We start from the raw sequence: 15380 nt of genomic DNA, 5'->3' as shown, positions 1-15380 counted from the left end.
AAAACGCAATAAAGATTTTCCAATTTTGTTTTATTGGCTTAATAAATAATTAAGTGTTATAAAAGTGGTATAAAAGGAGAGATATCATTTGCGACTTGATGTTGCTTGATGTGAGGACAGTCTCAACAAGTCTCAATTCTCAAATTGGATTATTATTTTTTTTTTTTTTATAATCTAGACCTTGTCAGTCAATCATTATCAACAGTTTAAAAATAATTTAAATAAATTATTTATATTTTTTTTCATTTAAATACAACTTTTTTTTTTTTGACGCTTGCGCAAGTGTATATATTGTTGTTGTCGTTGAGGGATAGATACACGTCATACAATCACAAGAAAGTGCATACAAGAAAGTTAAAGCTGTAGTAGACATATATATATATACCAAACTAAACCCAAACCCACGATTGCCCATGATGTCGTCGTCTCAAACTCAGCTGGATAAAACAGCTGTCGAAAATTTTCGCGAGTACCTGCAAATTCCATCGGTTCAACCAAACATTAATTATGGTATGTAATTAAAATTAACTATTATTAAATATAATAAATATATACTAATTGTTAAATAAATATATTTAATTAATAATAAATTATTAGTTTATAAAATTAATAAAGCCAAAGCTTGGAATTTATTTTTTTTATAATAAAATGAGTCTAATCGAAGTGACGCTCTTCATAGTTTACACTCAGTTTACATTATTATTATTAATTAATACATACTATTAAAATTATTAATAATTATTAGCTATTAATAAACAATTAAATGCTCTATTTTTTTAAATTATTATTTAATTTTTTTGTCAAGATAAAGCACAAATAAATGCTAATAAATGAAAATAATAATTTTTGTTTTTTAGTTTCTTTTTGTTGATTGTTTATAAAAAGCTTATTTAATTATTATATAAATTTTTTAAATTACTTAATTTATTTATAGTTGAGTTTAATATTTATATTTTTATGTTATTTTATTATTTTTTTTATTTATTCATAGCAAATGATTTATTTTTCGATGGCTGTTAACAACGTTGTTTGATGCATTTTGAGCCGCGCCCTTGTTAATAAATTTTTATAAATAAAATATAAATAAATTAATAATATTTATTTAAATTATTTATTATTGTTTATTAATGTATAATTATAAATATATATTATTATTTATTTAATTTATATTTATATAGTTTTTTTATGTTATAATAAAATAAAATTAAAAAATTTTTTTTTGTTTTTTGTTTATTTAATTATTGTTTTTTGTTATAATAATTTTTTTTTTTTTTACAGATGAATGTGTTGCATTTTTACAAAGACAGGCAAAAAGTTTGGATTTGCCAATTGCTGTTTATGAGCCATTTCCAAATAAACCAATTGTCATTATAACATGGACTGGAACTGATGCATCAGCATCATCAATTTTATTAAACAGTCACATGGATGTTGTTCCTGTATTTGCAGTGAGTAATTTATAAAAGATAAATAATTAAATAAGCGTATAATGTTATTTTTATTATTTAATAATATTAGGATAAATGGACATATCCACCATTCAGTGCACATGTTGATGATGCTGGTAATATTTATGCTCGTGGTTCACAAGACATGAAATGTGTTGGTATACAATATTTAGAAGCAGTAAGAAGATTAAAATTAAATGGAATAAAATTAAAACGTACATTACATATATCATTTGTACCTGATGAAGAAATTGGTGGTGTATTGGGAATGCGTGAATTTGTTCACAACAAAGATTTTAAAAATTTAAATGTTGGATTTGCACTTGATGAGGGTGTTGCATCACCAACTGATAAATTTTACATGTTCAATGGTGAAAGATCAATTTGGCAAGTATGGGTTAAATGTAATGGACCACCTGGACATGGATCAATGCTCATACCAAATACTGCTGGTGAAAAATTACGTTTTATCATTGATCGTTTTATGGATCTACGAGCAGAATCAAGTGCCAAGTTAGCTACTGGAAAACATCAACTTGGAGATTTATTATCAATTAATCTTAATCAAATTAAGGTACTTAATAATAAAGCTATTTATTTATTTATTACTTTTTTTTTTTTTTATCATTCATACTTGTTGTTCAACATGTCTGCATAATAACAGTGTGTGCATAGTCAGGGAGGATTACTTTAACGCGTGAGTATGTGCGTTTAAAAATTATAAATAAAAAAAAAAATTTATGACAACAATGATAACACGTAGATGGTGCTTATAGATAACGAAAAAAAAAAAAAAAAAATTCAAGTATCGATTTTAGATTACATCTTGTCAATCAATATTTGTTTTTACAAATTTTTTTATGTTTTTTTAATCTTGTCTAGATAACGAGTAACAAAAGATTTTCTTTTATTTTTCAAGATCAATGATTAATTTATTCATTTTATTTATGATAATTTTTTAAATAAATATTATTAAGTGTATATTTTTAATTTTTTTTTATCACAGCTTAGATGTCATTTAGTATTTATTGTAAATTGATATTTTTATGTTGAATAAATGATTAATTTAATTTTCAGGGTGGTGTACAGACAAATGTTATTCCTGATGAATTAAAAGTTGCATTTGATATAAGAATACCACCGACAATTGATCATGATGAATTTGAAAAATTAATTCGTAGCTGGTGCAAAGAAGCCGGTGATGATATAACAATTGAATTTGAACAAAAAAATCCAAAAATTGAACCAACAAAATTGGATGACAGTAATCCATATTGGATTGCTTTTAAAAATACAACAGATAAATTGGGTATTGAATTAGAAATTGGAACATTTCCTGGTGGTACTGATAGTCGATATGTTCGTTCGGTAAGTCAACATGATTTTTAATTAAATTATTTAAATTATACATTTTATTTATAAAATTTATTTAACAGGTTGGTTTACCAGCAATTGGTTTTTCACCAATGAATAATACAAAAATATTACTTCATGATCATGATGAATATTTAAACAAAGATATATTTTTACATGGAATTGAAATTTACATGAGCATTATACCAGCAGTTGCAAATGTATAATTATCATAATTCATTTACAAAAAGACAATAATTATCAGTCTATTTAAAGTGCAATTATTTTATACATATTAATATTAACAAAAACTAAAGCTGATAATTATTAAAACAAACACAAAAATTAGCTTTATTTTGTTGCTCAATTATCAATATTGTTATTGTTTTAATTTTATAAAATATCAACAATTTGCAATAGTAAGTTTAAAGAAAAAAAAAATCTATAAAACAGTTGAACCATTAAATTATTTACAATTGTTATAAAATATTATTAATAAAAGTCTATAAAAGTGTCGAAACAATTGTTACAAAGAACCAAACAAATTAAATAATTGTATAGAAGATTATTGCTAAATAAAAAAAAAACAACTGTGTTCAAATGTTGAATCGAACAAAAACAAACAAAAAACAAATTAATAATTATTTAAAAGATTATTTTTCAAAAGAAAAAAAAAACTATTATTGTGGTGATTAGTGATTGTTTATTTAAAAAAAAAAAAAAAAGTGTTATTAATTAATAATAATTATAAACTAAATATTTAAAAAAACATTTATTTATAAAATAATATTGTGTATGTGTGTGTGTACAATTGAGCATCCCTTTTTTTTTATTAATTTTTTTTCTGACATTCCACTCTTTTTTTCTACATAAAAAGAGCCGGTGATGATTTTCCCCCTGCCCTCTAGACCGAAACGATCTTTATTTTCCCCTCTAACATATTTTTATTCTCTCTTAATATTTCTCTCTCCCTCTTTTTTCTCTCCCCTTCATGCTGCCATCCCGCAAGTCATAATGGACTCGTCCATTCTCTCCCCCCCACACACACACACACAAATAATAATTAAATAATAAAAAATTCAAAAAACTTGTTAAAAATATTAATACTAAAAAATTAATTAATTTTTTACAAAATTATTGTTTATAATATTATTATAAAATTATATTTAAAAATATTGATAATAGTGAATATTCATTTAGCCGCGGCCATTTTGTTTTGATATTTTCATGTATGTGAGTATGAGAAAGAGTGAGAGAGTAGAAAATAAAAAAGGAAAAAACTCAAAGACCTTGTACAGAGAAGAGACAAAATATCACTCTCTCTTGTCTCGCGATGGAGAGCCACCGTTTATATGTATTAACCCCCATTCGCCAGTAAATTTATCGTGTGTGTTGATCATTATTATTTTTATTTTTTTTCTTTCATACATTAAGGCGGGAAAAATTTATCTAATAATAAAAAATAAAAATTAATTAATTAATTTTAAATATAAATTAATATTAAAAAAAATTAATAATATTAATTGAATAATTATAATATTAATTTTTTTATTTATATATAATTATTTCACCCTGTATAGATTACCCGCCAATAATACATAAAAGTCCAATAATATCACGTGATAAATATGGACCAATGAAATTCACGGGATTTGAAAACGTGCGTGGTCTTTGTTCACAACTCTACCGTCAACGTTACTTCAGTTCCGTGAAGGGGCCCCTGTGTTGGTGATCCGTTTTTATCCATCCTTGTGCCGGATCAAATATTTTATTAAATATATTTTTTTTTTTCAAAACAAAATTAACTGTGTTATTATTGTGATTGGATTACTAATTTTGTATTAATAATTATTAATATAAACGTAAGTTTTTTTATTGTTATTTATATTTGTTGTTATTGTGATAATAGTGATTTTTTTTTTTTTTTTTTTGATTAAATATATATATAATAAAAAGGCGGGCTAGGTTTCTCGTGGATTGAGATACGCGAGCCCCGTTTTTTCGATGTTATGTGGCGCCAGAAAAATATTATTCCGCCCCGCCGGCTTGCTTGCAATATATAACGATATTTTTTTATTTTTTTTTTTCATTTAAATTCATTCAATTTGTCTTTGTTCTTATTATTATTATTTTTTAATTATTGTATATATTTTTTTTCGAATTATTATCATTTATTTTCAATGAAAAACTTGACAGATACTATTTATTTATTTTTTTTTTCTTTTCTCCCTTTGTCATTTTATGAAAAAAAAAAAAATAAATAAAAAAAATAATCATTTGTCAATGGGATTACTGTCTCAATTGTTTCTCAGTGTCAAAATTGTCTTGTCATTCTTCGTTGCTTATTTTAGTTTGACAAAAAGAAAAAAAAACATCAAGGCGGGAAAAGATAAAAGAATAAAAAAAGAGTAATTTATTTATAAATTTTAATTGTCATAATTTATACGTCAATATTGTTTGTTGTCATGACAACGGCTCGTCATACATATAACATGTGGCAGTTATTTTTGCCGGCGGGAAATGATAAAAAAATAATAAATAAATAATAATTCCATCATTATGATAATAATCATTAGTAAATTAAAAACAAAAAAACTTAAAAAAAACCTTAATTCAATTCTATTTTAGATAATACATCTGTCAAACTTGAATATATCAAAGAAAAACGATTATTTTTTTTATTTTTTTTTTTAGGCGGGAAACTGTTGAGCGAACCAGTTTTTTTACTTTTTTTTTTTTATTCACGGCTCGAATGTTATGTGTGTAACTCCAAAGCGTATAAATATATTACTCCAAATTAAAAAAGTTTAAAATCAATAACACCGCTAAATTGCAAATAAATTATTAATAATTACAAACAGCTATTAATATCTAATCAATAAATTAAATTATCATCAATGAATTATTAAATGATATTTTTAGAAATATAATAATAATAATAAATTAATTAGAAATATATTATATTTATTTTTCGTATGAAATATTATTACTCAACGACATGAATATTGAGGTGGTAAAAGTTTTGACCGTGGGAACAATCTGGGAACTTAAAACCCTCATTCCCCTCTCATGTTCGTTTTTCTCGGTTCATATTATCCCAGTCCTGACAAGCTTCACTTGGCCGTGCTTGGCCGATGCCAGAACCCTATGCCATATGCCAGCACATCGCAGGAAATACATATAATGCCTCTTCCTTTGCAAACATTTCATACATGTGTGTGTGTTTTTGGAACTCGCGGTAGGCTCAGACACAAAATAATTTTCACTTGACCTTCAACACTCAATTTTCATTGTAAAATAGATAAAAAAAAAAATACATTTTACTCCAAAATGTTTGTTAAATATATTTTTACAAAATAATAATAATAATCTATGAATAGTAATGATAGAAAAAAAATTTTGGGTCCTACTTTCACCATGCTAAATTTTTTGAATGTATTTAGTCAAGGTTAACAAAAAAAATATCATTAGAAAGACGTTGGCAAATGTGTGAATATATGAAAAATAAAAAAATATATTCATTTTGGATTAATGTGCCCGTTGGTTCTCACCTTTTTTATTAATTTAAAAAATTTTTTTTTTAACCCTAAGTGTTGACGAAATAATAACACACCAGACGGTTAAAATTTCGAGGGAGAATATTTTTGCAATTGAGAAGAGACATAATACAAAATGGCAAATGAAAAAGATAAAAAATAAAAAATAAAATGTTAGATGGTTTTTTACTTGTGTATATAAAAATATAGAAAGTTACTGGGTATAACTTCCCTCCAGTTTTAACCCCTCTTGAAGCTATACGATCGATACTTGCAAAATGCGACGACAAAAGGGGAAGCAACCCCAACTAAATTTACCAACGAATCGGGTATTTTCAAATGGTCCAGAGTCTATTCAATTTATTTGACTTAAATAATACATATAAAATAATTATATAATTACTTGTAATTTAATTATAAAAACATATATTTATAATTTTTTGTTTTTAAAATTAAAAATAGCTTTTATTTTTTGTTTTATTTGAAAACGTGATGGAATTTTTTCAGGGTGTATCCCTTTAATAAATTTTTCTTTTTGATACTAACAATGATTCAGTGATTTTGATGATTATATTTTTAACTCTGACCATTTGTTGACCAAGTTTTTCTAGCCAACTTTTATCATCATGTTTTTTAAATTTTTTTAAAACAAGTTTTTTTTATTATTATTTATTTTGGAGCTGTTAAAAAATTGAAGAATCAAACACAAAGAGAAAAGACCCTCTGAGAATATTTAAGATTTTATACTATTACCACGATTACTTTAGTCCTTGGTTTCTTGCTTGCTGGATCGTAAAATCTTGTATGCCCCCTCGTCGCCACAACTTCCGGTTCATAATTTTTTATTTTTTTTTGTATATTTTTATACACACATATTTTAATGTTTTCTTTGTTTTACATATTGTTGAAAGGGTTATTTAAAAATAGTATTTATTAAAATATTTGTTGTTTATTTAATAATTATATGAATATTTTTAAATTATTTACCACGTAGTTTAGCAGATAATTAATATTTAAGTTTGTAATTTTTAACACGAGCGTTAGGTATTATTAGAAAGCTGGGATGTTTAAAAATTTTTAATATGATAATAATGGCACGCGGATTTTTGTCTTGTCTCATGAATTTTTATTTGAATTATTTCAATTCACGTTTTTTTATTTTATTTTATATACAAAAGATGTACGAATTCAGTCTTGAGATTTTTTTTTTTTTTTAAATAAATTTTTTCGTTACTATCAGAGAAATAATTGGGATTTTTTTTTTTTTGCTTTTTTTTTTTATTACAAGGGGTAGTTTGAAGTCAAATTCAATTTGCATAATTTATCTCTAGACTTTTGTTGATAATTTCAAAATAATCTCCGGATAAATTTCCGGATTTTTTTTCTATAATTTCTCCAAGTAAAACAAACTTGTTTAAATTTTTTTTTCTACAAAATAAATTTGCCCAAGATTTATTAGTAATTAAAATACAAAAAAAAAAAAAACTTATACTTTTTTTTTTTTTTCACCAAGTCTAGTTTAAACAACCTCTATTTTTTTACAATAATTTATTATTTTTAATATAAAATAACAATTCAGGGCCGTACGTAAATAAAACTACTCCAAAATCGAAATTTTTATTTTTACTAATTTCTTTATTTCACTACTAATCAATTGATATTATTTAATTGGATCAATAATACATCATGTGGCCAATTTTTAACTATCAAATAAATTACCTTAAAAAAATATCATATTGCAATAAGGCCCTTATTTTTGTTACAGTCCCAAAACTCCCTTAAAACATTTTTTTTTTCCCTTTTTTTTATTTTTTTCCATTCCATGAATCGGCAGTTTTTTATTTATTTATTATTATTATTATTGTATTTATTTTTTTTTTTTAATTCTATAAAGGTGAAACCTTCGGCAAAAGCTGGCCTACCTGATAAATCCACACCCAACCGTCCAATATTTATGTATGTGCGCCTACAAGGAAGCCGATACTCTTCGTTTATTCGAGTGGAAAATTTTTCTTTCTTTTTAAATTTTTGGTTATTCATATTCGCGCACCTGTCGTTGTCCAAATGAAGGACAAAAAAGAGCGGTGTTATTTTTCTTTTTTATCGTTTACCCCCTTTTTTTTATATTCAACATAAAAATTAACCGTCAAAACATGAAATAAATATATTTATTCGAAATAATTTTTTTTATTAATTATAGATTAACTAATATTAATTGTAAAAATACGTATGAATTTATAATTAATGATTAATGATCTTTAATATTTATATGAAAAAGTTGTGGCCATGCTTTTTTTTTACAATACGAATTATCTTTCATAAACCCTGTATGTACTGAACGAATCAAAATGAAAACCGGTTTGCTTGGTTTTGTATGATACATACTTTTGTAAAATTCACAAACTTACCTTAGCCTTATACTACTTTTATTATTCTTCGTCTTCTTCTTCTTGGAGCACAAAGAAAACCTTACAACCTTACACGATTCATGTTCATTGTATTTAAGTGCTTGATATTTCTTTTTTTTTTTTTTTTGTGCTACAAGTTTTTCTCTTTTCGACACGCTCTTCCTTTCAAGAAATTATTTATTTTTATTTCTTAAAATATATAATTGCTGACAATTATTAAATACTGTAGTCAAAAATTTATTATTATAATTATTTTTAATAATATCAAGAATTATTATCGAAATTAATTTATACGTTTTTTTCTATTGAAGAAATTAGTATGGTAGAAAAACAAAATAATAAATCTTTTTTTTTTTATCTAACAAATACTCAACAGGATATTAAATTTTTCGTGTTTGGAGGTCTTGTCAGGAAAAAAAAAGACCTACTAATTTTTAGTCCTTCCCGGAAGGATCCTAAATCTTTTTAAAAAACATACAAAGAAAGAATAAATAAGAAGAACTTAAGATGTATTAATTCACATTTTTTTACTATTTTTTCTTTTTATTTTTTTGCCCAGTAAAACTTGATGATAATAATAAAGTTGTGAATAAAAATAGTCGAATTAATGAATGATAAATATTTTTGGGTAAATTAAAAAAAATGTATCAAGTAAAAGTTGTGCAGGCCATGTGTCCACAAACGATCCTAGATTGGAACAAAGAAGTTAACATCAACCTTGGCTCGTACATCGCACTGTTTAAAGAGAGATAAAAAATATTTTATTTTTGTCTGATGAATATAAATTTGAGTTGCTAGCTAACGTCTGTTAAAAAGAAATAAAAAAAAAAAATTTAAAATTAAAGCATCATCTACTTCAATGATATTATTTATCTTCGCAGAAAAGTCCTCGAAAGATTCAGCTTGATTAGCGTTATATAAAAATAAAAATAACAAGCTGAATGTAAAATTTCTCATCCACATGTATATATTTTATTTTTAAAAAAGAATATAATAATTTTAACAAGAGTTGGTTAGTTAAATATACATGTTGTCACTGTGATGTGTAAAATTAAAAAAAGAAAAAAAAAATGATTACTAAATTTCTTACTGAAGTTGTTACTACTACTATAACAGCTATAAATTTTACAATCACACACATGCTATAGTAAATCATTTATAGTACTATGAGTCAGTCACACCCACGAGACTCTATGAGTTGTTTTAAAGTTCATACAATTGTAAAAAAAAAAAAAAGTATATATGTGTGGGGGGGTGTTTGTATTCAGCAATACACAAGCAAACAACGAGTTCAAGACCCTTTACTTATACTCCCAGAGGACATGTACAATGTGTATATGAAAACTCGAGGTCACTTGTACATGTATACATCCCTCCAACTACTCCAATATAAACATGAACTTCTAAATATATATTTATTATATATGAAAATTACATATTTGTAATTTTAAAATAAACATGTCTATTAGTATTATCAATATTTTAATGTATTTTTTTTTATTTTTTAATATATATTTTACAGTTGGTTTGAATGTTGGATACAGAGAGTAGACACGGTGCAGGACTTGATCAGCCACCAACACGGGATCCTTGGCTATCAATGGATTACTATCTTGGAACTGACAGTCATTCACTGCATGAAATGCTTGATGTTGATATTAAATGTGAAATTGAAAATATCATTGGTGGACATCCTGAACTTGGTTTTAATTTTAAAGATTTATCACCACTTGAACTTGATGATGATCCAGTTGGTTCACGTAGTGATATGAATTGGCTTAATTCAGCAAGTTTATTAAATAATAATAGCAACAGTTCACACGGGTAAATATATTTTTTTAAAATTTTATTTACCTAATTTTAGTTTATATTTATTGTAATTTTTTAATGTTAATTTTAGTGGAGGAGATGCTGCCTCAATAATGGTTAATCCAAATTCAGTGATGCCACATCCAACAAGAAATAATTCATCAACAAATGATACATCATCAGTAACAGGAAGAAGGCATTTTTCATTTTCATCAAAAACAACAAATCACAATAATAAAGATGAAAAAAATAATAATTTTGTTAATGGAACATCGGCATTATCAAAAATTGATGATAGATATGAAAATGACATAACTGAGACTGAAGATGAGGAAGATGATGATGAAGAAGAAGCGGAAGAAGAAGAAGAGGAGGAAGAAGAGGAAGAAGAAGAAGAAGAAGATGATGAAGATGAAATCGAACAAGAAATTGAAGAAGAAGATGATGAGGATGATGATGAAGAAGATTATTCAGAAGAAGAACGACAAGCTCAAAATAAAGTTGAAAATATGCAAATAAAATATAAACAATCGCCTTTACAACAACAACTTAAACAACAGCAACAACAACTTCAACAACAACAGCATCAACAACAACAACAACAACAGCAGCAACAACAGCATTTACAAACTTTACAATCTTTACAACAACAACATCAACAGCACCAACAATTGCAATCATTACAACAACAACAACAACAACAACAACAGATACAACCTCTACAACAGCAACTTAATGTTGTCAATGCTGGTACATTGAAAACATTATTACCTCATGGAACAACAAAATCACCTTCAACACAAAATAAAGCAAGTCCTATACCAAATATGAGAGTTGGTAATTTTAAAATTGTTAATCGACTTGACAGTCAAAATCATCATCATATTCGTAAACAAATTTATAATAACAATGTTCATCATGTCAATACAACTACAACATCTCCAATGTCAATTAAAAGAGACAAAGAATTTGTTGATACAGGAGATTTTGAAACAAAACCTTATCCAAAACCTGCTTACTCGTATTCTTGTTTAATCGCAATGGCACTAAAAAATAGCCAAACTGGATCACTTCCAGTATCTGAAATTTATAATTTTATGTGGTAAGTTTATTTTAAAATAATAATTATTTAAATTATGGGTTTTTTTTTAATTATTAAAAAGTATTTTAAATTTTATTTAAATATAAATTCTACGACTACAAATTTTAATCGGTTATTTTTTTTTTTTCATAAATATTTTTTTGTTACACACACTGGGCTTGTTGCTGGACAACGAGTTTTTATTATTATTTATTTTTTGAGTTAACTAAAGGGCAAGGGGATCAAAAGGTAGAAATAAAAATAAACACCAGGTGTGAAAATTTTTTAACCTTGGATTATATACAATTGTATGAAAAAATATAAAAGAAAAAAAAATTAAAATAATAAAATTATTAATAAATTATCGTTGTGTATTATTTGATTATTATTATTAACAAGAAAAAATTTTTTTTCTATTGTTTTAGTGAGCATTTTCCATACTTTAAAACAGCACCAAATGGTTGGAAAAATTCAGTAAGACATAATTTGTCATTAAATAAATGTTTTGAAAAAATTGATAAACCAGCTGGTAATGGTAATCAAAGAAAAGGATGTTTATGGGCAATAAATCCAGCAAAAATAACAAAAATGGATGAAGAAGTACAAAAATGGTCAAGAAAAGATCCATTAGCAATTAAAAAAGCTATGGTTTATCCAGATAATCTTGAACTTCTTGAACGTGGTGAAATGAAATATGCATGTAGTGTTGGTGATCTTAGTGAAGAAACAGAAAGTTCTAGTGATGAAAATATTGAAGATAATGTAACATATGATGAACCATCAATAATAAATCATGTTGCTGCAAATTCAGTAACAGATAGTTATGATGAAAGTAGTCAAGATATTGATATTACTGAACATCTATATGATGAACTTGATGATAAAGAAGAATTACATATGAAATTAAATATTACAAAACAAGATTCATTTGAATATGAATTAAATACAAATAATAAAAGACAAAAAACACTTGATGGTATTACATCAAATTATGTTTATCAATCAGTTCCAACGTCGCGTAGAAAAGCACCACTTCTTGTAAGAACAACATCAAATAATGGCCCATTTATTAAAATTGAATAAATATACATTTAAAATCTAGTTACTATTTTTTATTTTTTATTTTTTATTTTTTCATAATAATTAATCATTTTTTTATGTTGTACAGATATTTCGCTTACAATGAAAAATACAAAAAACAAAAAAAAATAGTGTAGTTGAAACAAAAAAAAAAAAAAAAACAAACAGGTATTTAAAATAAACAAAATTTTGAATCGTTGAATTATTTTTATACACATACCCGGGCTGTGCAGGGAAAAAAATATAAAATATAAATAAAATTAAATTAAAAAACTAAAAAAAAAAAAAAAAAAAGCATTGTTTAGGCGTGAGTTAATCAAGTGCCAATGAGTATACATCCGATTTTTATACCGTTTCATAAAAAAATTATTATAATTTTTCTATTTTAATATTTCTAATTTCGTCCTTTTTTTTTATATAAATAAATATATAAGAATTGTAGATTTTGAAAAATTAAAAGAGCTGATATAATTATAATCAGCGAAAAAAAAAAAATATATATATAAAAAGTTCTTCCGATTGGTGAATTCGTATTCATATTACCTTATGTATATTGAGCTATTTTAAATTAGATAATAATATTGTACATGATTTATTTTATCTGTCAAAATAGCTCCAAATTGTACAAATAAATTTTTCGTAATTATCATGAGTAATTTTTGCAAAATTCATGTAAATTATCATAATAATTTTTCCTTTTTTTTTTTTTTCAATTACAATCGTGTTTATACTATAAAAAAAAATATAACGAAAAACGAAAAATACAAAAAAAACGAAAAATATTAAAAAAAGAAAAAAAAATAAATAAAAAAAAATAAAAAAAAAACTAAACTATAGATTAATGTAACGAATAGATTAATTTCAAATGAAATACAATTAATTAATCTAACTGAAAAATAATGGTTAGATTATTTTAAATAGTTATGAGACATTAAAAAAAAAAAAAGAATTTCGAAAGGTATAAATCAGATTGTGACAATTGCATACCTGATTGTAATAAATTCATAATAGTACTAAGTTTTTGCAAGTACATATTGAGTACAAAAATATGTAAAATATTAAGTTAACAATTGTATAGAAACAAAAAAAAAACAATATCTTTTTGGTACCAAAATCTTGACTACATTATAAAGGAAAAAAGATTTTTTTTTTTTAAAAAAATTGTTAAACGTTGATAGAATAAGAATAATTAAAAATAAAAAAAAACCAGTGATTTGAGTTCAATGTGAACCAGTAAAATTAAAAAATTCAGGCCAGTGAGAAAAATAGAACATAGTACTTTTTTTAAAAAAAATAATTATAGTTTTTTTTTTTTTTACTTATCGTGTAAATCATTGAATATATTTTTGTAGCAATTAATAATTCTGTACCATTATTTTTTTCATTTTTTTTTTTGGATCAGAATTAACTTAATAAATTTTTAATTTTGTAAAATTATATTTACAATTTATATAATAATTTTTGAATACTACTGTGTTGTCATTAGGAATGTCTATCATTGTCATAGCTTTTTTTTAATTTTTTTTTTTTGTTAGACTCAGTATTCACAGATCTCGTTGATTGGGACTAAAAATACCACCGCAACGTATTATTATTAATAAGACTGTACATTCAATGTATATACCCAATAAAACTAAAAAGAAAAAAAAAAAAGAAAAACAGTTAATACTGAATACTTGATCACAATTAGAATGTACAAGTGTATCAGAAATAACTTGCAAATTCTCGATTAATATTTATAATAATACAAGAAAAAAAAAAAAACAACAACTCAACCGGAAATGATGCATTTATTAGTTATTAATTCCATTATTGATTTCTCACTAATTTTTTTTATACGAGACAAATGGATTTTTAATAAATATATTTCAATGAAAATAATTATTTTTTTTTTTATTAATTTGTAATAATTGATAGTACATTTTATAAATTAAAAAAAAAAAAAAATCATTGCGTTTAAATAATTAATAAAAAAAGGGACCAACATCAAAATTCGTCAATCGAAATAACCCAAAAATTGATTGTTTTTTTTAGTTTTTTTTTTTTTTTATATTTTCTTTGTAAATGAAAATTTTTTTTCATTAATTATTTCAATGATTTAAAACGTATATATATATATAATTTCATATGAAAAAAAAAAAAAAAAAAAAAGAAATTACAAGTGTTTTAATGAAAAAATGATATAAAAATTTAAAAAATGTTCTGTATTCATGTAAATACCTCGTTTATTATTTTTTTTTCATGTACTTCGTTATTATTTAAAAATAATTGAAGGTAAAAATTTATAAAAAAAATAAAAAGGTAAATTATTAACTGCCAATTGATAGTTAATATTAATCGAAATTAAATAAATCTTATCCAGCCGAAACAATATTTATAGTAGTTGTAAAAAAAAAAATAATTACACAAACAACTATAAGACTGCTTTTGTAATAAACTATCGTCAAGTACATTAATAAATCATCAAATAGTAATTAAAAAAAAATAAAACTGTTCGATTCATTTTTTTATATGATATATTAAATAACACAAGTTATGGATTGCCGCATGTATCTAGGCTCTGCCAAGTCTTATTTATAAAAATTTGTATGAAATTAAAATTAAGTAAAATAAGAAAAAAAAAAAAAAAACAAAAAATGTTTACTAAATTAATGTGTTTTTAATT

The 15380-nt window shown here is 24.1% G+C and overlaps 2 protein-coding genes across 2 annotated transcripts; both read left to right on the top strand.

Moving 5' to 3' along the window:
• The first annotated feature begins 3 nt into the window (after positions 1-3).
• LOC122848968 (aminoacylase-1-like) lies at positions 4-3730 on the top strand. The gene is made up of 5 exons (XM_044147464.1): positions 4-510; positions 1279-1448; positions 1519-2022; positions 2526-2816; positions 2885-3730. The coding sequence occupies exons 1-5, from the start codon at positions 414-416 to the stop codon at positions 3026-3028; spliced, it is 1206 nt and encodes a 401-aa protein (XP_044003399.1). The 5' UTR covers positions 4-413; the 3' UTR covers positions 3029-3730.
• A 59-nt stretch (positions 3731-3789) lies between these two features.
• LOC122848958 (alpha-protein kinase 1-like) lies at positions 3790-13516 on the top strand. Its single transcript, XM_044147453.1, has 4 exons — positions 3790-4663; positions 10268-10569; positions 10646-11656; positions 12061-13516. The coding sequence occupies exons 2-4, from the start codon at positions 10277-10279 to the stop codon at positions 12716-12718; spliced, it is 1962 nt and encodes a 653-aa protein (XP_044003388.1). The 5' UTR covers positions 3790-4663; positions 10268-10276; the 3' UTR covers positions 12719-13516.
• The last annotated feature ends 1864 nt before the right edge of the window (positions 13517-15380 follow it).

This window comes from Aphidius gifuensis, linkage group LG2 (genome assembly GCF_014905175.1).
Source record: "Aphidius gifuensis isolate YNYX2018 linkage group LG2, ASM1490517v1, whole genome shotgun sequence".
Taxonomy (NCBI): Eukaryota; Metazoa; Arthropoda; class Insecta; order Hymenoptera; family Braconidae; genus Aphidius; species Aphidius gifuensis.
The sequence above is the reverse complement of the archived record's forward strand: the minus strand, read 5'-3'. Positions and strand labels throughout refer to the sequence as shown.

Coding starts and splice junctions, on each gene's coding strand:
- LOC122848968 (XM_044147464.1), top strand. CDS start 414: ATGATGTCGTCGTCTCAAACTCAGCTGGATAAAACAGCTGTCGAAAAT. Junction 1,449..1,518: donor ATGTTGTTCCTGTATTTGCA/GTGAGTAATTTA, acceptor TAATAATATTAG/GATAAATGGACATATCCACC. Junction 2,023..2,525: donor TTAATCTTAATCAAATTAAG/GTACTTAATAAT, acceptor TTTAATTTTCAG/GGTGGTGTACAGACAAATGT.
- LOC122848958 (XM_044147453.1), top strand. CDS start 10,277: ATGTTGGATACAGAGAGTAGACACGGTGCAGGACTTGATCAGCCACCA. Junction 10,570..10,645: donor AATAGCAACAGTTCACACGG/GTAAATATATTT, acceptor TGTTAATTTTAG/TGGAGGAGATGCTGCCTCAA. Junction 11,657..12,060: donor GAAATTTATAATTTTATGTG/GTAAGTTTATTT, acceptor CTATTGTTTTAG/TGAGCATTTTCCATACTTTA.